The 25,308-nt window shown below is 42.8% G+C and overlaps 1 protein-coding gene across 7 annotated transcripts in view; it reads right to left on the bottom strand.

Moving 5' to 3' along the window:
- The window catches only part of LOC137369594 (WD repeat-containing protein 7), a 928,502-nt gene that overhangs the window by 757,411 nt on the left and 145,783 nt on the right, over positions 1-25,308 (bottom strand). For all 7 annotated transcript variants that reach the window (XM_068030905.1, XM_068030929.1, XM_068030912.1 and 4 more), the window contains one exon: positions 23,792-23,894. In XM_068030905.1, coding sequence (XP_067887006.1) covers positions 23,792-23,894 — 103 coding nt within the window. The remainder of the gene's footprint in view (positions 1-23,791; positions 23,895-25,308) is intronic.

The raw sequence follows: 25,308 nt of genomic DNA, 5'->3' as shown, positions 1-25,308 counted from the left end.
TCAGGAAAATGACAGCACCATTTTATGTAAGGATGAATTATGATTGCTACAGAACTGAGCAGCTTACCAGTTGTATCACGTTAAACTTGCACATTTTAAAGATATTTGTTCCATGAACACTGGATGATGTCCACTAGGTGGTGGGGAGAATAATGGCTCCAAGTTGTTACTTTTTTTTTATTATTCTTTACTGTGCCCAAGAGTACCACACAGCTAAATTAGGAGATAGTAAGTAATTGAAAATGTGAAAAATGGAAAGAAGGAAGAAGAACGAGAAGGAAGGAAAAAAAAGGGAAAGGAAAATAAAGAGAAAGGAGGTGAAAAGCAAAGACCTTGCATTCATTTTTATACAGACATATTATAAATTGCACTGTACAGTTTGATGGCTCCACTTCTGAGAGTTTCAGAGTGAAAATGGACTGAAACAGGGTTGTGTCCGAGCCCCCACTCTGTTTGGCATCTTCTTCTCCATGCTCCTAACCTTCACCTTTCCTACAGATATGGAAGGAGTCTAATTGCACACGAGGTCAGATGGCATGCGCTACAACAGCATTTCCTGATCAGAGAACTCCTCTATACTGATGATGCTGCACTAGTCACTCACACAAAAACTCAGCTACAAAGATTCACGGACTGAAAACATTGATCATAGGACAAGGTGTTGCATCTCCGCCCCGATCACACTAAATTCTGCTACCTTGGATTTGTCCCTCGATGCAGAGCTCTGTACCCGCACAGGGAAAGCAGCTACCATCTTTGGCCAACTCACGAAACGCACATGGGATAACACCAAGCTGACCCTTAGGACCAAACTGATGGTTTATATGGCTTGTGTTCTCAGCATCTTGCTGTATGGTTGTGAAACTGTGAACTGTGAGGAGGACAGTGTGGAAGTTCAAAAGGACATAGACAAGTAGATGGAATGGCGGACAAGTGGCAGATGAATTTCAATACGGAGAAATCTGAAGCCAGGGAGAAAACAGTGAGACAATATAACATAAAGGGTACAACCCTAGAGGAGGTGTGGGAGCAGAGGGATCTGGGTGTATATGTGCATAAGTCAGTGACGGTGGCAGGACAGGTTGAGAGCAGTTAATAAAGCACACAGTATCCTAGGCTTTATTAATAGGGGTGTAGAGTACAAGAGGAAGGATGTTATGTTGAACTTACATAAGACACTAGTGCAGCCTCAGCTGGAGTATTGCGACTAGTTCTGGGCGCCGCACTTTAGAAAAGATGCAAAGGCACTGGAGTGAGTACAAAAATTTTCACTTCAGTTATGAAGATAGATTGGAAACATTGGGACTGTTTTCCTTGGAGAAGAGACGGCTGACAGGAGATTAGATAGAGGTATTCATAAACATGAGGGATCTGGACACAGTGGATAAGGAAAAACTGTTCCCATGCATGAAAGAATCAAGAATGTGAGAGCACAGATTTCAAGTAATTGGCAAGAGAAGCAAAAGCAACATGAGGAAAAACATTTTCACGCAGTAAGTGGTTAGGATCTGGAATGCACTGCTTGACAGTGTGGTGGAGGCAGGTTCAACCAAGGCATTCAAAAGGGAATTAGAATTTTAGCTGAAAAGAAAGGATGTGCAGGGTTACGGGGAGAAGGCATTAGGTGAATTGCTCATTCAGACAGCTGGTGCAGACACGATGGGCCTCCTTCTGTACTTAAAAATTCAGTGATTCTGTGATATAGCACCTTTCACAATCACTTTACCGCCAAATAAGTATTTTTTGAAGTGTAATGACTGTTGTAATGTAGGAAATGTGGTAGCCGATCTGTGAACAGCAAGGTCCCACAAACGGCAATTAGATAAATGAATAGATCACCTGTTTTTAGGTGTTGGCTGAAGGATAAATATTGCTCATGGTATCTTTTTCAAAATTGTAATGGGATCTTTTTGATCCATCTGAAAGGCAAATGGGCCTAGTTTTAACAACTCATCCAAAAGACAGCACCTCTGACAGTCCAACACTCCTTCGGTACTTCAGTGAAGTAACAACCTAGATATGCGTTCAACTCTCTGGAATGGGGCTTGAACCCACAGCCTTCTGACTCAGAGGTATGAGTGGTACCACTGAGCCAGAGATGACAGCAATTCTGTATGCTAATTCGGTTTCTTTCACGATCAGCCTCAGCAATTTTTCCAATCTTGTTCCTTACCCTCTTCCCCGACCCAACCAAAGTGAACAAAAATCTTTGAGAGAAAGTTGACAGGTGAATAAGCTGCAGAATTACATTGGCAGAGTGGCAGGATTGAAGTTAAATACAGATTACATAGCTGCTGTATGAGGCCTTGGTCAGACACCATCTACAGTTCTTGTTGTGTACTCCTGGAAAGGAGTACATCTACTTTATGAGGACACAGATGCAAGCAAAAAAGATTATTTCAGCTATCGAGAATTGAAGTTATGAGAGAAGGATAAGGAAATTGCTCGTGTTCTTTGGGAAATGGAAGGCTAAGCTAATCTCATTGGAGCAGTCAAGGCTATGAAAGAAATCAAGTTGATCAAGGCAAATTGTCTCGGTGTCAAACAGACCAAACAACAAGGGACAAATAAAAATGAGCAAACTGGAAGGAAAGAAAAGAAACCAGGGTTTTTCTTTTAAACACAAGGTTTACAAATATATGCAATATAGGATTGCCAATCCTCCAGATTGGCCACATGTCTCCTGGAATGGGACATGGATCTCCTGGGCACTGCCATTGACTTTACACTGCGTAAACAGTGAAGGATTCTAATTCTGCCCTCTTGAGCATCTCCGATTTTAATCACTTCACCACTGGTGGCCATGTTTCAGTTGCCTCGGCCATAAGCTCTGGAATACCCTCCCTACACCTCTCCACCTTGCTTTCCTCATTTAAGATGCTCCTTAAAACCTATTTGTTGTTGTTCCTGCTGTTGGATTGTTTTCTTTAGTAGACAAATTGGGGACAAGAGAACCCGAGTTCAAGGATTCTCAGTGGAAGAACCAAGGGGGAAAGGAGAAGAAAAATTGTTGATTGAGGGCTGTTTGACCACAAGTGATAATAAGGTAGAGACAAGATCATTTCAAAGGGAATGGGATAAATATTTGAAAAGGAGGACTATAAAAGCACTAGCGGGAAATGTGTGCGCCGGTACCACAGAGGCACCAGAGGCCAACTAGCGTCCTCTTCTACTGTAATTTCTATGCAAGCTTTTCTTCATTGAGTCCGATCCCAAGGAAGTGGTTTAAAAATGTTCATGCTGAGCTGCGTTTATGGCGATGTGGCATATGAGAAGTGCTCCAAACACTAAGCCTGCTAAAATAATTAAAACAGTGAGATGTTCTTTTCCCCTTCACATTTTTCCTCTCTGCTCCACTCGAAGTTATTGACTCCTTGCCATCAGCATCAGTTGCTCTTTGGCATATTGCCTAATTGGTCATTATTCCGACTTAAGCCTGGAAAATGTCACCACACGATTTGACCTAAGCAGAAATCTCAGCCAGGACTGATCCTGTTCTCACACATGAATTCTATTACTTGTGGTCACTCGATATCAATCAAAGATTTCTAACTAAGCGAGGGCATTGTAGCGGCTTTACCACTGCCCCTTTGAAATTTAACTAATGCAGACTTGGGATCAAACTGTGAACCTTCATGGTACAATACTACTCACTGCATAAATTTGCTGAACCAACACTTTTTGAACGTTATGGATACTGAGTGTCCTTTGACCTTTCAGATTGGTGCATTGCTAAGTTCACACTGGAATGGCTTCATGCAACTTTGAATAAAAATACATAGAACCATATAACATTTCTTAATTTCACAATGTTATCAAAATTAAAGCTTTTAAAATTATTTTTCAGTGTTCAATTCCCCTTCAGTTCTTACAATACACATTTTGATAACCTACAACTACTTAATTTTCATGCAAAATACCAAGATTGGTAAAACATTTGAAAATTAGCCAGAAATAACATCAAATGGGAAAATAAACTGCATTTCATTGGTATTTAACAATATATTTTCCCAAGAGGAGCAATGTTCACATACTTCAAATAGACCATCACTGCAAGGTTAATGTCTGCACAAGGTAAAAAAAAAAAAAATGGTATGGCAGTAATTATGGAAATACGAACATACAAATTAGGAGCAGGAGGCGGCCATTCACCCCCTCGAGTCTGCTTCGTCATTTGATAAGATCATGGCTGATCTGATTGCGGCCTCAACTCTACTTTCCTGTATACCCCGATAACCTTTGACTCCCTTGTCAATCAAGAATCTGTCCAACTCAGCCTTGAATATATCCAATGACCCAGCCTCCGCTGCTCTCTGGGCAAGAGAATTCCACAGACGAACAACCCTCAGAGAAAAAAATTTCTCATCTCCGTCTTAAATGGGAGACCCCTTATTTTTATACTGTGCCCCCGGTTCTAATCTCTCTCATAATCTTCTCAGCAATTACCCTGTCCAGTCCCCTCAAGATCTTATATGATTCAATAAGATCAGCTCTCGTCCTTCTAAAATCCAATGGATAGAGGCCCAACGTGTCCAACCTTTCCTCATAAAATAACCCCTTCAACCCAGGAGTCAGTCGAGTGAACCTTCTCCGAACTGCTTCTGATGCAATTATATCCTTTCTTAAGCAAGGAGGCCAAAACTGTACACAGTACTCTAGATGTGGTCTCACCAACACCCTGTATAACTATAGCAAAACTTCCTGACTTTTATTTTCCATTCCCCTTGCAATTACAAGATTCCATTTGCCTTCCGAATCACAGAGACAGAAAAAACTGGAATGACACAACAGAACCATTGACATCTGAAAAGAAAACAAATTTGTCTATGTATCACATGGAGGCTATGCATCAGAAAATTTTAATGTCGGGTCTCTACTTAAAATGTTAACCCAGATGCTGATAGGCCTGTTTTGTCACTTCAAATTTCTGACAGTCGTTACTTTTAAAAAAAATAAATGCTTGTACTTACACCAGCAGTATAATAACTTATGTATGCAACTGTTACACAAATAACAAGCTAAATGATCAATAAACGTATTTTTGTAGTATTTGCCAAGAGAAAAGTATTGCTGCTGTTCTTCAAATATTGCTGAGGAATTTTTGAAGCCCACTCAAACAGGATCTTGATTTTATCCTCAGGATGGCAGCTCATACAATGCAGCATTCCATTTTGTCTGTACAGCAGTGGACTGTCAGCTAGCCTATTCATTCAGGCCTGGTGTGGGTCTTGAATCCACAGTCTCTGAACCAGAGGTATGAATGTCATGAATTGACACTTGTTCATATCTACTTGAGGGGTTCAGATAGTTCCACAAACCACAAGTTTTACTTAACCCGCTGGCATATTAAATAGCTTCATCTCAATTTTATTGGCCTTATGAAATCGCTAAGACTTCTGGTGCTTGCCTGAATGTGCAGCTGGTGCCCTGTGGCGCAGTGGTTAGCACCGCAGCCTCACAGCTCCAGGGACCCGGGTTCGATTCCAGGTACTGCCTGTGTGGAGTTTGCAAGTTCTCCCTGTGTCTGCGTGGGTTTTCTCCGGGTGCTCCGGTTTCCTCCCACAAGCCAAAAGACTTGCAGGTTGATAGGTAAATTGGCCATTATAAATTGTCACTAGTATAGGTAGGTGGTAGGGAAATATAGGGACAGGTGGGGATGTTTGGTAGGAATATGGGATTAGTGTAGGATTAGTATAAATGGGTGGTTGATGTTCGGCACAGACTCGGTGGGCCAAAGGGCCTGTTTCAGTGCTGTACCTCTAATCTAATCTAATTTTCAAAGGAAGGCAGAATTCAGCTTAGTAATGTGTCCTAGTTTAACCTAGCTCCATGACACTTACACTGTCTCTCTGCACATTATCTACAGATCTGAGTCACCAGTCAGCAGATGCCAACATCAATAATAAAGTACGATACCAACATCCATTTGAATCTGGAGCCTTGCGTCAGCTCCAATTGTCAAACTAGCGTCAACATCTTACTGTATTAGATTAACATCTTTTGTAGGTCTTGTTTGGGATGATGCATTCAGAAGGGCTTTGGATTTGTGACTCTGTACGATATGACATTCCCATTTCAATTATACCATAACAGTTGCTGCACAAACATCCTTGCCCTTCAGGATCTCATTCAAGTGGCCATTCTTCATGCATGAACCTGGGCAGCAAATGTTCAGATTTCTCAATGGGAAGCATCACAGCCAAGCACAAACATATCCTCACCGAAAATCAACATGCACACTTTTCAACAGGAGTAACTGGATCATGATCAGTTGTGAAAACCATGGATGATCCCCTCCTACCTGCCAAGCCCAAGATTACTGAGGCCCATTGTTATTCTCAGTTAACTCAGCACAGAATATGGTGAAAACCATGACTCCTAGTCCATATGACTCAGTTCCATACGGAGTACATTTAGCAACTGAGCAATCAAGGAAATTCTTACATTGGAGTTTTATCTTTTTGTGTCAGCATTGCTATCATGAGTAACTGTTATTGCAGGCACCAAATATGAATCTGTTTCATGTCATAGACAACAGAGAATAAGAACAAAAGAAGAGTTGAGATAGTACCACTCCAAGATTATCAGGAACTCTGCCTAATTCATATAGCACTTATGGCACATGACAAAAATATAATCGGTGAAGAAGGCCCATTTTAATTCATCCATCCAGAAAGATGTTAAAGTTACACAACTGCAGCATCCAATTGCGTTTTCTAGAACATGTGGGCTGGAGTGCATTGCAAGATAATAGCGCAGACGGTTAACACAGAATAAACTGACATCAAAGCTATAGCAGATTTCTCCAATGTCACTTTGATCCTAGAGATGTGTTATATCCTTAAAACATTTCAGTGTATGAGTTCCACATATTAATTGCATTTTACAGCTGAGGAAAAACAGTTTTATTACATTTTCAACAAATGCCATGAAGGACAGCAAGAGTCTGCAAGATCCCATAATCAAACTTGAATTTAGATTACTACAACGATGTAAGGTTTTATTTCATTTCATATGGTAGCAGAAACTACACTATATAAAAAAGAGCTGTATACTTAATTACAAGTATGCCAGTTGATCGAGAGAAAGGCAGAATGATTTGGTTTAGAGAAGCTATTTCTCATTTCAATTCAAGATATTTTTTGAAAAACCTGTAGCTTAATTATTATTAACAGGGATATAAGTAAGAGCACACAATCCTTTGAAACTATCGGAATATCTGAACTGTTGAAATTTTCAAGCCAATTAACCAGAAGATGCCACAGGATGATTGGTTCTTTGCTACTTAAAAAGCCCCAAACAGTGCTGTGTGTAAACCTGACTAAAATCTTGCTGTCTCTACTGTTTAATTCACAGTATTCCTCAGTGACCAGAATTTGGAGTTACAGACAACACAGTTTGAAACTATTAGCTAAAAAAGGGACAGACAGCAAATGCTTTAATTCCAAAATATCCATAACAAAATATATAGTACCTACTGATACTACAGCATCCTCTACTGGTTAATTGATATGACTACACTAATAGCATTCTCCAAAGAAAACTATACTCATACGAAGATATGAATTAGGAGCAGGAGTAGGCCACTCAGCCTTTCGCCCCTGCTCCGCCATTCAATAAGTTCATGGCTGAACTGATTACCCCACATTGCCACCTACCCCCGATAACCTTCCAGCCCCTTGCTTACCAAGAATCTACCTCCCTCGGCCTTAAAAATATTCAAAGACTCTGCTTCCACCGCCTTTTGAGGAAGAGAATTCCAAAGACTCACGACCCTCTGAGAAAACAGTTCTCCTCATCTCTATCTTAAATGGATGACCCCTTACTTTTAAACAGTGACCCCTAGTTTGAGATTCTCCCACAGGAGGAAACACCCTTTTAATATCTACCCTGTCAAGACCCCTCAGGATCTTATATGTTTCAATCAAATCACCTCATATTTTCCTAAATTCCAGCAGATTCAAGCTTAGCCTGTCCAATCTTTCCTCGTAAGACAGCCTGCCCATGCCAGGTATTAGTCTAGTAAACCTTCTCTGTACTGCCTCCAATACATTTACATCCTTCCTTTAATAAGGAACACAGTACTCCAGATATGGTCTCATCAATGCCCTGTATAGCTGAAGCAGAACCTCCATACTTTTGTATTCAATTACCCTCGCGATAAACAATAACATTCTATTAGCTTTCCTAATTATGTGCTGTACCTGCACACTAGCCTTTTGTGATTCATGCACTAGGGTACCCAGATCCCTCTACAGGTCAGAGCTCTGCAATCTCTCACCATTTAGATAATATGCTTCTTTTTCATTCTTCCTGCCAAAAGTGGACAATTTCACACCTTCCCACATTATACTCCATTTGCCAGATTTTTGCCCACTCACTTAACCTATCTATATTCCTTTGTAGTCTCCTTATGTCCTCTTCACAACCTACTTTCCTACTTATCTTTGCGTCATCAGCCAAGTTAGCAACCTTACCTTCAGTCCCTACATCTAAGTCATTGATATAAATTGTAAAAAGTTAAGGCCCCAGCACAGAAGGCACACCACTCGTCACATCTTGCCAATCAGAAAATGACCCATTTATGCCTACTGCGTTTCCTGTTAGCTAGCCAATCTTCTATCCATGCCAATATGTCGCTCCCCTACACCATGAGCTTTTATTTTCTGCAATAACCTTTGATGTGGCTCCTTATCAAATGCCTTCTAGAAATCAAAGTATAATACATCCACCGGCTCCCCTTTATCCACAGCACATGTAACTCCGTAAAAGAACTCCAATAAATTGGTTAAAAATTATTTCTCTTTCACAAGACCATGTTGACTCTGCCTGATTACCTTGAATTTTTCTAAATGCCCTGCTGTAACATCTTTAATAATAGCTTCTAACATTTTCCCTAAGACAGATGTTAAGCTAACTGGCCTGTAGTTTCCTACTTTCTGTCTCCCCTCCCTTTTTGAATAAAGGAGTTACATTCACTATTTTCCAATCTTACGGAACCTTCCCCAACTCCAGGAAATTCTAGAAAATGAAAACTAACGCATCAACTATCTCACAAGCCACTTCTTTTAACACCCTCGGATGAAGTCCATCAGGACCCAGGGATTTGTCAGCCCACAGCATCAACAATTTGTTCAGTACCACTTCCCTGGTGATCGTAATTTTCTTGAGTACCTCCCTCCCTTCCATTTCCTGATTTACAGCTAACACTGGGATGTTACTTGCATCCTCAATGGTGAAGACCGATGCATAATATCTGTTCAATTCATCTGCCATCTCCTTATTATCCATTAATTCCTCAGACTCACTTTCTATAGGACCAATGCTCACTTTGTTAAATCTTTTCTTTTTTGAATATCTGTAGAAACTCTTACTATCTGTCTTTATATTTATAGCTAGCTTTCTCTCGTACTCTAATTTTACCCTCCTTATCAATCTTTCAGTCATTCTTTGCTGTTTTTTGTACTCTGTCCAATCTTCTGACCTTTCCGATCTTTGCACAATTATAGGCTTTTTCTTTAAGTTTTCTTTAAGTATCTTTTAACTGTTTTAGTTAACCACAGATGGCGGGTACCACCCTTGGAATTTTTCTTTCTCAGTGAAATGCGTCTATTCTGTGTATAATGAAATATCTCCTTAAATGTCAACCACTGTATCTCTATTGATCTATCCCTTAACCTGATTTGCCAGTTCACTTTAGCTAGCTCTGCTTTCATACCTTCATAATTGCCCTTATTTAAGTTTAAAATACTAGTCTTGGACCCACTCCTCTCCCTCAAACTGAACTGAATATTATGATCGCTGCTACCTAGGGGCACCTTAATTATGAGGTCATTAATTAATCCCATCTCGTTGCACAATACCAGATCTAGTACAGCCTGCTCTCTGGTTGGCTCCAGAAAGTATTGTTCCAAGAAATTATCCCAAAAACATTCTATGTACTCCTCATCTAGGCTACCTCTGCCCATCAGATTTGTCCAGGCTATATGTAGGTTAAAATCCTCCATAATTATCATTGTACCTTCCTGACAAGCTGCCACTATTTCTTCCTTTATACCCCGTCCTACAGTGTGGTTAATGTTAGGTGGCCTGTACACCACTCCCACAAATTACTTCTTGCCTTTATGATTTCTCATCTCTACACACACTGCTTCTACATCCTGGTCTCCTGAACGTAGGCCATCCCTCTCTATTGCGCTAATACCATCATTAATTAACAGAGCTGCCCCTCCACCTTTACCTAGCTTTCTGTCCTTCCTAAATGCGATGTACCCTACAATATTCAGGTCCCAATCTATGTCGTCCTGTAGCCATGTTTCTGTAATGGCTATCAGATCGTACTTATTTATTTCTATTTGCGCTCTCAGTTGATCGGTTTTGTTTCGAATGCTACGTGTACTCAGATACAGAAGCTTTAGTTTTGTCCTTTTATTATTTTTGTAACCTCAAGGCTTATCTGTTGATGTGCTCTTGGATTGGTATGCTCTGTCCCTTCCTGTCACAGTCTGTTTATCATTTCCCATATTAATACCTTTCTCTCTTGCCTTGTCTCTACTCCTTGATTTGTCATATCTTCCCAAATTTGATCTCTTGCCCCCACTATTCTGTTTAAAACTCTCTCTACTTCCCTAGTTATGCAGCTCACTTGAACACTGGCCCCAGCACTGTTCAGGTGTAGGCCGTCCCAACTGTACAGCCACCACTTTCCCCAGTACTGCTGCCAGTGCACTACGAACCAGAACCTACCTCTACAACACCAGTCTTTGAGCCATGCATTAATTTCTCTAATCTTATTTGCCCTATGCCAATTTGCATGGGGCTCAGGTAATAATCCAGAGATTATTACCTTTGAGGTTCCGCTTCTCAATTTGGCATCTAGTTCCTCATATTGACTATGCAGCACCTCTTTCCTTGTCCTGCCTATGTCATGGGTACATACATGGACCACAACGACTGGATCCACCCCCTTCCACTGAAAGCTCCTCTCTAGCTCTGAGCAGATGTCCCAAACCCTGGCACCGGGCAGGCAACACAGCCGTCTGGACTCTCGCTCTTTGCTGCAGAGAACAGCGTCAATCCCCCTAACTATACTGTCCCCTACTACCACTACATTTCTTTCCTCTCCCTCCACTTGAATGGCTTCCTGTACCATGGTGCCATGGTCAGGTTGCTCATCCACCCTGCAGCCCCCACTCTCATCCAATCAAGCTGAAAGAATCTCAAACCTGTCCGACAATCGCAAAGGCTGAGGCTCCTGCATTCCTGCTCTCTGGGTCCCCTTAGCTGCCTCAGCGGCAGCCACACTCTCCTGTCCCTGACCGCTGACCAAATCAGAAGACCCTATTCTAAGGGGTGTGACCGCCGCCTGGTGCAAAATGTCCAGGTAACTTCGTCGCTGTTTCTGCAGCTTGGACTCCAGTTCAATGGCTCTGAGCTGAAGCTCTTGGAGCCGCAAACACTTACTGCGAATGCGTTCGCCCTGGATCACACTGGCATCCAGCAGCTCCCACATGCTGCAGCCATGACGCATCACCTGTTCTGCCATCCTTAACGTGTTTTAATTAACTACTTAATTATTTTATTCCATTATTTATTTTATTTTTCTTTTTTATAATTTCATTAAGCTTCCACTAGTTTCTTCACTTTTTTAAACGTTAGGAGTAGAATGGACCTTAATCACTTTCCAGATACTCACCAAACAGGTAGCTTCTTCACAAACCAAACTCTGTTCCAATTTATGGAATTAAAATTGAAATAATGCTACTATTAAAATGCATCGCCAATGAAATACGATGTGAAATGCTACTTTCTCCTGTATTTATTATTAATGTACAATTAATATTTTTACTCCAGATCTTTACTAGCCAGTGAACACTTCAGCGATCATATTGAAAGGGCAGTCTATGAACAGAGCCTTCAAAAAGCAACGCAGAATTATCATTTCACACCTCAGCAGCCATTTTCCAATTGCTTCAATCTTGGTCCTTATAAAGAGCACTAGCCCAAGAAAATACAATTCAGTTTATCTGTTTGGCAAGATCCCCCTTTACTGTAGCTCATGAAAAAATGTAATTCTTAATAACCTTAACACAAAATGAAAAGTGTACATAATTCAAGCTAACTTGGGTTTGAATAAAATGCCTCTTACTCAAATACAATTTTTTTTTTTTTACAGAACTAAACTATTATTTTAGTAATTCATTCATATTATTGCTATGTATGGGATCTTGCTCAGTGCTGGCTGCTGTGTTTTCCTACAAAACAACAATGATTGTGCTTCAAAAATAATTTTTTGGTCTTAAAGCATTCTGGAATGTCCTGAGAACATGAAAGGCACTATATAAAAGCAAATTATTTCTTTCTTTAATTCTCCTCGATATTACTGTTAGCTTTATTTTTCTGTCAATTGCAACTCATTTATTGTTTGCTGATTTAAGCACTTTTTTTTTTAGAAAGGAATACTAAGTTAGTCCTCAACTTGCTAAAACTTAATTTGGCTTGTACAAGTGTTAACACTTTAAGGTTTTGAGAAATGAGGAATAACACGAGGCCACGCATCACAGACATACTTCAAATTGAAAAATAAACTTTGAACACTAGTGTGTACCAATAACGGAAGAGAACACAAAAGAATGAAATGCAAAGGAAGAGACTTGGTGCCTTTCATAAGCTCAGGACCGCCCAAGGTCTTTACAGCCAATTAAGTAACTTTGATGTCTGGTCACTGCTAATACAGGGAAACACAGCAGTCAATTTGCATCCAGCAATACGTGATCAGATAATCTGTTTTAGTAATATTGGATGAGATAAATATTGGCCAGACACTGGGACAACTCCCCTGTTGTTCTTCGTCAAGTGCCATTGGATCGTTTACATCCATCTGAGGGGGCTGAAAGGACCTTGGTTTAACACATCATCCAAAAGATAACTCCCTAACAGTGCAGCAGCTAAGAGTTATGACAAAGAGCAGGATTGTGGAATTAATTTTGCCTTGCTCCAGCCAAGAGCCAGCATAAAGACCCGAGTGGCTACATCTTGAACTGTTGAATTCTAAGGGGGCTAAATTGGAAAGCCCCTGAAAACAAGCACAAGGATCATGACGCGTGATTAACCCTAGATTGCAATGCAGGCAGTATGCTAATGTCTTGCCGCCTGCTTATTTAAATGATCTTTGCATCCAGCCAGTGCTATTCGCACTGTGCATTGGCTGGATGAATCAGCAAGGGCCAATATCATGAGTGGCTAGCACCACTGAAAGCTAACCTGCACTGCCAAAGACTAGCCTGCACCTCTTAAAAGTGCATTGTGGCTGCAGCAGGTGCTGGAAGTCATGGTTGAAGAGAAACTGACCTCGGAAAGAGTGAGGAAGGCACAAGAGAGAGCCGGCTTTTTGGATGCTGCACTGGAGGCCTTGTTGGAAGAGATGACGAGGAGAGATATCCTCTATCTGAAAGGATGTGGGGAGAAGGCCCTTCAAAAGGCAGTGGGAGCAGAAAGCTTTGGAGGTCAATGACAGGAGTCAAATCCCGAGAACCTAGAAACAGTGCCACAAGAAGTTCAATGATCTCACGAGTGATCAAGATCGGTGAATGCATCTTCAAATGCTGTATCATACCAAGTTCACCAGACGCCTCAGCCAATGTTTAAATCATCACACCCCCATCACTCACCAACAATCTCCATCAATAAGGCCCGATACTCAACTACCACATTTGTGATATTGTTCTGCCAGGATATACCCATAATACGCCGCAGACAGCGAAGATGGAAATTATGCAGCTTCTTTTCCTGGTAGCTGTAAATTGCCCATGTTTCACAGCCATAGAGCAAGGTACAGAGAACACAGGCCTGAAAACCATCATCATAAAAGCAAAATACTGCCGAGGGGAGTGATGATGAAGACACAAAACCATCACTTGATTTCACACTCACAGCTACCAGTTCAGAAACTGATATTGTGTGTATCTTAAAGGATAGACTAGAAGTGGGATTGGTGGTGGTTCACTGGGCATGAATAGGCTGCAGCCAAGGCAGGGGGCAAGAACAGCACAGGTGCCAGTTTGCCAGGTGATACACAGATTCTGCTGCAGAGAACTCAGATGTGACAGCCTACAGAAGAATGCTGATGGATGTACACAACAAAATGCTTTATGCATTAGGATGCCTGCCAGAAAGCCTGTGTTCAATGTCAAGGAGCATGGAGGGGTCTGGCACCAATTTGGCACAGGCCTTTGCACAAAGCTTGCTGCCCACTCCTCTCCAGCAGGGAAGTGGTGGTCAACTCCACTTGCACACTTGTGGAACCAAGCACGACGCAACATCCATTGCAACATAAGCAGCACCCACCCAATGTATGGTGCTGCAGTGGAATCTCAAACTTCTGTCATGTCTGTGGATTACAGAATGCAAAGGGACTTGCAGGGTGTTACAATAGTCCAGCCATCTGTACTCCAACACATTACAGTACTGCTGAGGTGCTGCCCTGGGGGACTGGCAGTAGTTCCACGAAACATGAATCGTCTGTCCTCTCTGACGAAGTCCTCCTCCCATTACACCGCTCGTGACCCGGCTACTGCCCGACAGCCAAGTAGCCCAGACTGTTGCCATCTATGTCGATATGGTGCAGTCAGCAGCCAGGCCTCTTAGGTCCACAGCTGCACTAGGCCATCCTCCAAGGCCAGCTGTCAAAAAGTCAGCAGCCTTCCACCAGCAATGTTGCACCCACTGGGATGGCACTGCATAGCAGCTCTAGAATAGGCAAAGGCACACAGAAAACTGGCACCAAGGGAACTCACAAGTATGATTAGTGACTTAATCATGCATGATACAGCATAATTCTATCTATAAATTTGGTCTGAAATGTTTACTTTGCAGTGACTTTTATCCTTCATTGTGGCCAAGTGGATGCTGTGATGGTCAGCGACAAAGATAAAGTATGGTTTGGAATACAAAGCCTCAGTGACCTCCCTTTATCCAACAGTGGATGGCAAACTGCGAGATATTGCAAATATGTCCAACACCAGCCAGGAAGGAGATAGCGGAGTTTGCAAGTTCTCCCTGTGACCGCGTGGGTTTTCGCCGGGTGCTCCGGTTTCCTCCCACCGCCAAAGACTTGCAGGTGACAGGTAAATTGGCTGTTGTAAATTGCCCCTAGTGTAGATAGGTGGTAGGGAATATGGGATTACTGTAGGGTTAGTATAAATGGGTGGTTGTTGGCCGGCACAGACTCGGTGGGCCGAAGGGCCTGTTTCAGTGCTGTATCTCTAAATAAAATAAATAAAAAATAAGATGTGTAAAAGTTCATCGCCAACATCACCTTCATAGCCACTGGTAATGCAGTCCTTTCCCTGCTCTGAGGCTGTGGTTGTAGGTGGTAGATTTCAGTGAGGACATTCTTACTAAAGTGCAGACGTCTCACACATTGCTCCTCACTAATGTACAAAAGGAGTGCCTATAGATGCACCCATGTCTGGGAGCAACGCATTTGTGCAGAAGCCCTCAAGTCAGCAAAAAGCCCTTCAACACCTGCTATACCAGTGCCTATAGATTTTTGCAACTTGAAAGAACTCTAAACAGCACCAACAATCATAGCAACAGCCTGAAGAAAACAACCAGCAACTAACCTGTAAGTAGTTGACGATCACTTTAAATAGCATTGGTGAGGCAGGGGCCATCTGTTGTTTAACACTTATTCAGCTGTGCAAAATGCCTGCACCAATGTGGTATCCAATGCAAGTTGTCCTACAGATGTGTGCATGTGCACGTGGACACTATTTTGGAGGCATAAGGGCACTCATAAGGCTGGATTTTGTTCTCCCCAGTGTCAAGTTCTGTGGTGGGGAGGCCCGAAAATGGCTCCAGATGAGGCCCGCCATGGACCTCGACGCCGCGAGGGCCCGGCCCAATCATCCCGGCGACTGCAAGGCTCCGTGGCGGCCAGCCTGTCGCTGGGTGACGAGGCCTCAAATAAAATGTCAAAATCAATAAAAATGAATACATTTAAGCAGACTTACCTGCGATCTTGAAGGCCTGTCGCGATCCTCGTCAAGGCCACGAGCACTCCCGTGCCTTGAAATCCCCACCCAGGGAAACCCGACGCCATACTGGTGGGGAGGGGCAAGGAGGTAAGATTTTCAGAACAGGGGGCGGGGCTCAAATAAACATAATGGGTGTAGGGGATGGTGGGAAGAGTTGACCTTTAAACTTTATGCAGTTTGGGGAAAGAGGTCAGATGTAAAAGCGAAGTATTTTGGGATGGGGGAGGGCAAATAGTTACTGTAATTGTATTGGGGGGGTGGGAAAGGGGGGGTTATAAATTTATTTCTTTAATTTTGGGGGGGTTACTTCTGTAAAACTTTAAATGTGCCGGCAGGGCTGGCTGCCCTTTAAAATCGCGCCAGCGCACAGGCAGTTGACGCCATTGCCGGTGACAGACAGCCCACTCCCTTCACGTGACTGGGGTGGGGTGGGGGGGGCTGCCTTGACAATTTAAATAAGCCACCGCGCAGGAGATTACAGTAGTTCTTTGGCATGTTGGGGGGGGGGGGGGGGGGGGGGCACCATTTTTTCAGCTCGGCGACAAGCACTTAAAATCCTGCCCATAGTGCTTGCTAACGAGCCTAATTTCTCACCCCAAGAATCTGTGCACTCTATCCAAAAAGAGATCTTTAAGAAACTGTTCAAGCTTTTTTTTAATGGTAGTACTCGCACCTTAGAGTCAGGTCGTCATGGGTTTAAGCTTCACTTCAGAGACTTCAGCACATAATCTAGGCTGACACTTCAATGCAATACGAAGGAAATACGATGTTGTCAGAGATGCCACCTTTTTAATAAGACATGAAACCAAGGCTCCATCTCCCCTGAGGTAGACATTAAAGATCCTATGGCACTACCCAAAGTGGAGGGAAACTCTCCCAACGTCCTGGTGAACATTTATCTCTCAATCACCTGGAACAGATGATCGGTTCATTTATCTCTTGGCTGTTTGTGGAACATTGTTTTGTACAAACTGGCTACCACATTTCCTACATTACATTGACTACCATTCAAAAGTACTTAATTAGCTATAAAGTGTTTTGTGTCAGGCTGAGATTGTGAAAGGCAACGTATAATGCAACTTCTTTGTTTTCTTCTGTGCTATAATTTCAAGGACATATTTTTGTTTTATTTTTCCCTCCTCATTGTTCAGCAAAAAAATTACTTTCATTGGTGATTATTCTCCTGCTTTTTCTCCTCCTTCCAAACTGATTCAACTCTTTGGGCAAGGTTGAAAGCGTAAACTTTATGACAATTATTCCTCCATCCCCCGCTCTGTTCTCCCCAAAGCCCGAACAGGCACCGTTTGTAGACTTAACTTCTTGAAATTTGCATACATATCCTGCTCGACAGCTTCATTCTGACAACATGGAGGAAAAGAGAGTAAGCAAAAGAAAGATTATGCAAATAGTTTGGATGGAGCAGTTTTTTGTCAGGTGTGTCCAGGAAGGTTTTCTGACTCAATATGTCGAGAGGCCGACTAGAGGGGAGGCTATGTTGGACTTGGTGCTTGGCAACGAACCAGGCCAGGTGGCAGATCTCTCGGTGGGAGAGCATTATCGGTGATAGTGATCACAACTCCCTGACCTTTACTATAGTCATGGAGAGGGACAGGAGCAGACGGGATGGGAAAATATTTAATTGGGGGAGGGGGAATTACAATGCTATTAGGCAGGAACTGGGGAGCATAAATTGGGAACAGATGTTCTCAGAGAAATGCACAACAGAAATGTGGATGTTGTTTAGCAGCACTTGCTGCGACTGCTGGATAGGTTTGTCCCGATGAGGTAGGGAAGGGATGGTAGGGTGAAGGAACCTTGGATGACAAGAGATGTGGAACAGCCAGTCAAGTGGAAGAAGGAAGCTTACTTAAGGTTGAGGAAGCAAGGATCAGACAGGGCTCTAGAGGGTTACAAGGTAGCCAGGAAGGAACTGAAGAATGGACTTAGGAGAGCTAGAAGGGGACATGAAAAAGTCTTGGCAGGTAGGATTAAGGAAAATCCCAAGGCGTTCTACACTTATGTGAGGAACAAGAGGATGGCCAGAGTGAGGGTAGGGCCGATCAGGGACAGTGGAGGGAACTTGTGCCTGGAGTCGGAGGAGGTAGAGGAGGTCCGAAATGAATACTTTGCTTCAGTATTCACTAGTGAGGGGAACCTGGTCATTTGTGAGGACAGCGTGGAACAGGCTGATATGCTTGACTAGGTTGAGGTTAAGAGGGAGGGTGTGCTGGATATTTGGAATGATATGAGAACAGATTTGTCCCCGGGGCCAGACGGGATATACCCAAGGATATTACGGGAAGCGAGGGAAGAGATTGCCGCACCTTTGGCGATGATCTTTGCGTCCTCACTGTCCACTGGAGTAGTACCAGATGATTGGAGGGTGGCAAATGTTGTTCCCTTGTTCAAGAAAGGGAATAGGGATAACCCTGGGAATTATAGACCAGTCAGTCTTACGTCGGTAGTGGGCAAATTATTGGAGAGGATTCTGAGAGATAGGATTTATGATTACTTGGAAAAGCATGGTTTGATTAGAGACAGTCATCATGGCTTTGTGAGGGGCAGGTCATGCCTCACAAGCCTTATTGAATTCTTTGAAGATGTGACAAAACACATTGATGAAGGAACAGCAGTGGATGTGGTATATATGGATTTTAGCAAGGCGTTTGATAAGGTTCCCCATGGTAGGCTCATTCAGAAAGTAAGGAGGCATGGGATACAGGGAAAGTTGGCTGTCTGGATACAAAATTGGCTGGCCCATAGAAGTCAGAGGGTGGTAGTAGATGGAAAGTATTCAGCATGGAGCTCGGTGACCAGTGGTGTTCCACAAGGATCTGTTCTGGGACCTCTGCTCTTTGTGATTTTTATAAATGACTTGGATGAGGAAGTGGAAGGCTGGGTTAGCAAGTTTGCCGATGACACGAAGGTTGCTGGAGTTGAGGATAATGTGGAAGGCTGTTGTATGTTGCAACGGGACATTGACAGGATGCAGAGCTGGGCTGAGAAGTGGCAGATGGAGTTCAACCTGGAAAAGTGTGAAGTGATTCATTTTGGGAGGTCGAATTTGAATGCGGAATACAGGCTTAAAGACAGGATTTTTGGTAGTGTGGAGGAACAGAGGGATCTTGGGGTCCATGTCCATAGATCGCTCAAAGTTGCCACCCAAGTTGATAGGGTTGTTAAGAAGGCATATGGTGTGTTGGCTTTCATTAACAGGGCGATTGAGTTTAAGAGCCGCGAGGTTATGCTGCAGCTCTATAAGGCCCTGGTTCGACCACACTTGGAATATTGTGTTCAGTTCTAGTCGCCTCATTATAGGAAGGATGTGGAAGCTTTAGAGAGGGTGCAGAGGAGATTTACCAGGATGCTGCCTGGACTGGAGGGCATGTCCTACGAAGAAAAATTGAGGGAGCTAGGGCTTTTATCATTGGAGCGAAGAAGGATGAGAGGTGACTTGATAGAGGGGTACAAGATGATGAGAGGCATAGATAGAGTGAATAGCCAGAGACTTTTTCCCAGGGTGGAAAGGGCCATCACCAGGGAGCATAATTTTAGGGTGATTTGAGGAAGGTTTTGGGGAGATGTCAGAGGTAGGTTCTTTACACAGAGAGTGGTGGGTGCGTGGAATGCGCTGCCAGCGGTGGTAGTAGAAGCAGATACATTGGGGCATTTAAGCGACTCTTGAATAGGTACATGGATGATAGTAGAATGAAGGGTAGGTAGTTACTTAGATCTTAGAGTAGGTTAAAGGTTCGGCACAACATCGTGGGCCGAAGGGCTGTACTGTGCTGTACTGTTCTATGTTCTATCTATTGGTTAGATGAATGAAAAATCTTCCTCAACACTGCTGCAATCCCTAAAAAGCTTTGCAGCCATGAATATTCAAAACTGAATCTTATAGCAGGTAGCAGACTTAGCTTAGTAACAGTACGCTTATCTCGGAGTCAGAAGGTTGTGGATTCAAGCCCCACAAGCAGAAACGTTAGTACATAATCTAGCCTGACACTTCACCTCAGTACTGAGGGAGTGCTGCAGTGTTAGAAATGATTATCTTCCATAATTTACCTTGGCCTGTAATTGCTACAATGGCATTATTGGTGATAACTGCCATAAGCAAGCATGTTGTTCACACTGGTCCAAAGTCACAATTTTCCAGGAAACTCACTATCATGCACCACAGCGATGATGGTGGGGATCCAAGGAGCTCTGATGTGATATCACCGCTCTGCAGTGGGCCAGCAGTATACACAGCGAGGAATGACCGCCTGCATTTTGAAACTTAATGAGTTGAGCTTTGAAGGGTTAAGCTAGAGACGATAGCCTACGCTTAGAGAGAAAGTAAGCTGTATATTCATTCTTATCTTAATTTAGTCAAGTGACAAAAATATTTAAGCAGTATACTGCTCATGCAGTCAATGTCCTGGGGGTTACCCAGTTGACCAGAAACTGAACTGGAGTAGCCATATAAATACCATGGCTACAAGAGCACAGGGCGGCACAGGGGCGCAGTGGTTAGCACCGCAGCCTCACAGCTCCAGCGACCCGGGTTCAATTCTGGGTACTGCCTGTGTGGAGTTTGCAAGTTCTCCCTGTGTCTGTGTGGGTTTTCTCCGGGTGCTCTGGTTTCCTCCCACAAGCCAAAAGACTTGCAGGTTGGTAGGTAAATTGGCCATTATAAATTGCCCCTAGTATAGGTAGGTGGTAGGGAAATATAGGGACAGTGGGGATGTGGTAGGAATATGGGATTAGTGTAGGATTAGTATAAATGGGTGGTTGATGGTCGGCACAGACTCGGTGGGCTGAAGGGCCTGTTTCAGTACTGTATCACTAAACTAAACTATAAAAAAAAAAGAGCAGGTCAGAGACTAGGTATCCTGCGGTGAGTAACTCACCTCCTGACTCCCCAAAGCCTGTCCACCATCTGCAAGGCTCAAGTCAGAGTGCGATGGAATACTCTCCTCTTGCCTGGATAGATGCAGCTCCAACAACACTCAAGAAGCTCATCTGGGACAAAGCAGCCTGCTTAATTGTCACCCCATTCACAAACATTCACTCCCTCCACCACTGATTCACAGTGGCAGCAGTGTGTACCATCTACAAGATGCACTGCAGCAACGCACCAAGGCTATTTCGACAGCACCTTCCAAACCTGCGACCTCTACCACTTAGAAGGACAAGGGCAGCAGATGCATGGAAACACCACCACCTGCAAGCTCCCCTCCAAGCCACACACCATCTGACTTGGAACTATATCACCATTCCTTCACTGCCGCTGGGTCAAAATCCTGGAACTCCCTTGTAACAGAACTGTGGGTGTACCACAAGGAATGCAGAGGTTCAAGAAAGCAGCTCACCACCAGCTACTGCTGTCTGTGCAAGTCTGTGCCTTGCTTCAGAATAAATATTTATCTCACCTTACATAAAGTGGAGAGAATTCACGTGATCACACGTCACATTTCAGTAGCCAATACACACAGCAAGTTCTATTCAAAGAACCCTCAGTCACGTTCTTGTTTAACAAGATATTAGTCAGATATTTATCAGAAAAGGTACACTCAAGATCACAAGATCTGTTTATGGAAGTGAAATGTGATGCTGAACACCAAAGACTACCGAGCATTAAAAACCCCAAAACTGTGACAACCATACACACAAGCAATAGTCAGACCATACTTAATAATTATTTCTTTTTACAACTTCTCCCCAGTTCTAGGTTCTTCACATAAATGAATCCTCTTTCAGCCTCAAGATGAATTGAATGCAAGATGGCAACTCCTTGATCATCAGGCAGAAGGTACAAGTCAAGAAGAAATGCAATGGTCAATTTTAGTTTTCAAGTAATGAGTTACTTTGCAGAGTTGTGAAATCCAGCCAGTTTAAGTAAGCAGTTTTGACTGGTCCAAATTATGGGCACAAGACTGCTTACATTTGGATGACAGGATTAACTTCTTTGAAGTCAGGCCTTAGAGTTAACGATCAGCAAAGGTTTTTACGATGCCGAAAGGCACTGAATCATTGAAAGGCACTGTTCCGAATGACTAAAAAATTATTCTGCAAAACCTTCAAAGGTCTAAAAGGTTTATAATGGCAAATTTCAGTACACATGTGAGTAAAATTTAAGTATATTTAATGCAATACGGCAATAGTATGGGATAGTCAGAGATTAGCCTACCGAGCTCAAAACTAGAACAAAGAACAAAGAACAGTACAGCACAGGAACAGGCCATTCGGCCTCCAAGCCTGCGCCGATCTTGATGCCTGTCTAAACTAACACCTTCTGCACTTCCGGGGCCCATATCCCTCTATTCCCTTCCTATTCATATATTTGTCAAGATGTCTCTTAAATATCGCTATCGTATCTGCTTCCACCACCTCCCCTGGCAGCAAGTTCCAGGCACTCACCACCCTCTGTGTAAAAAACTTGCCTCTCACATCCCCTCTAAACATTGCCCCTCGCACCTTAAACCTATGTCCCCTAGTAACTGACTCTTCCACCCTGGGAAAAAGCTTCTGACTATCCACTCTGTCCATGCCGCTCATAACTTTGTAAACCTCTATCATGTCGCCCCTCCACCTCCGTCGTTCCAGTGAAAACAATCCGAGTTTTTCCAACCTCTCCTCATAGCTAATGCCCTCCAGACCAGGCAACATCCTGGTAAACCTCCTCTGTACCCTCTCCAAAGCCTCCACGTCCATCTGGTAGTGTGGCGACCAGAATTGCATGCAATATTCTAAGTGTGGCCTAACTAAGGTTCTGTACAGCTGCAACATGACTTGCCAATTTTTATACTCTATGCCCCGACCGATGAAGGCAAGAATGCCGTTTGCCTTCTTGACTACCTTATCCACCTGCGTTGCCACTTTCAGTGATCTGTGGACCTGTACGCCCAGATCCCTCTGCCTGTCAATACTCCTAAGGGCTCTGCCATTTACTGTATACCTCCAACCTGCATTAGACCTTCCAAAATGCATTACCTCACATTTGTCCGGATTAAACTCCATCTGCCATTTCTCCGCCCAAGTCTCCAACCGATCTATATCCTGCTGTATCCTCTGACAATCCTCATCATCATCCGCAACTCCACCAACCTTTGTGTCGTCCGCAAACTAACTAATCAGACCAGCTACATTTTCCTCCAAATCATTTATATATACTACAAACAGCAAAGGTCCCAGCACTGATCCCTGCGGAACACCACTAGTCACATCCCTCCATTCAGAAAAACAATCATCCACTGTTACCCTCTGCCTTCTGTGACTGAGCCAGTTCTGTATCCATCTTGCCAGCTCACCTCTGATCCCATGTGACTTCACCTTTTTCACCAGTCTGCCATGCGGGACCTTGTCAAAGGCTTTACTAAAGTCCATATAGACAACATCCACCGCCCTTCCCTCATCAATCATCTTGTCAAGGCTTCCGGTACGGAAGCCTCCTTTCTTTGTAATCCGCAAGGTCCTGAATAAATCTTAAACCAGGTCTGAGGGATACAGGCAGAGTTCAAAAATTATCCTCTCACAATGCAACATAAGATGCAAATCTCATTCTGAAGGTTTGAAAGCGAGAAATGAAAATATGGCAACAGTACAATAATTTAATAGTAGGTCCTGTCAAGAACAGGTAACAGAGGGCTCAATTCTGCACCAGAAATGGATGTATTCCATTCTCTATCATGAACTTGAACAAATGCATCCAAAACACACAAAATAAATAAGATGCCTACTAAAATCAATCTGTCAAATAAAATATTGCTTACAGATTTATCCTTTCTGTCCAACACATTATACAGTAAAGGAGGAATGGAGTTCTCAATCGCTTTGCCAACATTACTGCGGAAAGTTTCACTGGCTGGCAAACAGCTGTTTGGAAAAAAAGGAAACAATTTTTAATTTTCTTTACATAGTCACGTATTACAATTTCTCATTGCAATAAACTTTACTACAACATAGTGAATAACAGGGCAGTAACTTATGGAAATCTCAAAGATAAAGCAGATAAGAAAATGCTTTAACATGTACAAATTTAAAACTTCCAGACATATGTACCTGGATTCAGATTTAAGTCAGCGCAACACTATCGCAGTAAGAATTAGATAGCTAGCTTAAAAACAGAACCCCCATAATGCTGCTAATAATTTCCATAGTTAACACTTTAAGAAATAGATAATGCAGAGTCTGTCAGACCTGCATACTAACGTAATTATGATATTCTTCATTGCAATAATCCGTTTAACCACAAAATAACTTACTTGAAACTTGAAAAAGATTGAAAAATATCTAGCTAGAGTCAATTCACTGAATAAATCTCCAGTGGTTGCTCTTAGTAAATCAAACATCATGACCACTGATTTACAGTGGCTGATTAAGCCAAATTCCATTGTTATATAATATTCTGGAATTTTACTGTACTTCGGGGATTAATTTCCACAACTCTATTATTCTGCGAAAACTGTAACTGACTTTTAATAATCCATTTAATTTTAATCCATCGTCATTTTTAATACTGTGAATATGCAGCAAAATGGTATGCAAGATGCACAAATTAAAATTAGTTATTCGGTATTTGCCAAAACTGGGATGGGGAAATAGTGTGCAGCTGTATGGTGGGTGGTTGGGCAGGGGCAGTTTTGTGCTTCACTAGTAAATGAGGACAGCACTGGGCTTTGATAAAAAAGCAAAATACTGCAGATGCTGGAAATCTGAAATAAAAACAAAGTTCTGGACATACTCAGCAGGTCTGGCAACATCTGTGGAGGGAAAAGCAGAGTTAACATTTCTGGTCTGCGACATTTCATCAGAACTGGCCAAGATTAGAAATGTAATAGGTTTTAAGCAAGTAAAGCGAAGGTGGTGGGGGGGGAAAGAGAGAAAGAGAACAAAAGGGAAGGTGTGCAATCGGACAGAGGGCCGGAGAGATTAACTGACAAGGAGGTCATGGGGCAAAGGCAAAGAGAGTGCGCTAATGGTGTGGTGAAAGACAAAACATTAACGCAGAGACAGTGTTAATGACAGAATAATGAACAGCCCTAGCCAAAAGCACAAACATGAAAAACTCAGTTTAAGGCATGCACATGGTAAAAAAGTGAGAAAACAAATTAAAATAAAATAAAAAAGGGTCAGTCATGCTCTGAAATGACTGAACTCCGTGTTTAGTCTGGAAGGCTGTAGAGTGCCTAATCGGAAAATGACATGCTGTTCCTCGAGCTTGTGTTGATGTTCACTGGAACACTGCAACAGCCCAAAGACAGAAATGTGGGCATGAGAGCAGGGGGAT

Source organism: Heterodontus francisci, chromosome 1 (genome assembly GCF_036365525.1).
Source record: "Heterodontus francisci isolate sHetFra1 chromosome 1, sHetFra1.hap1, whole genome shotgun sequence".
NCBI classification, from domain to species: Eukaryota; Metazoa; Chordata; class Chondrichthyes; order Heterodontiformes; family Heterodontidae; genus Heterodontus; species Heterodontus francisci.
This window is presented reverse-complemented; position numbering and strand designations above follow the sequence as displayed.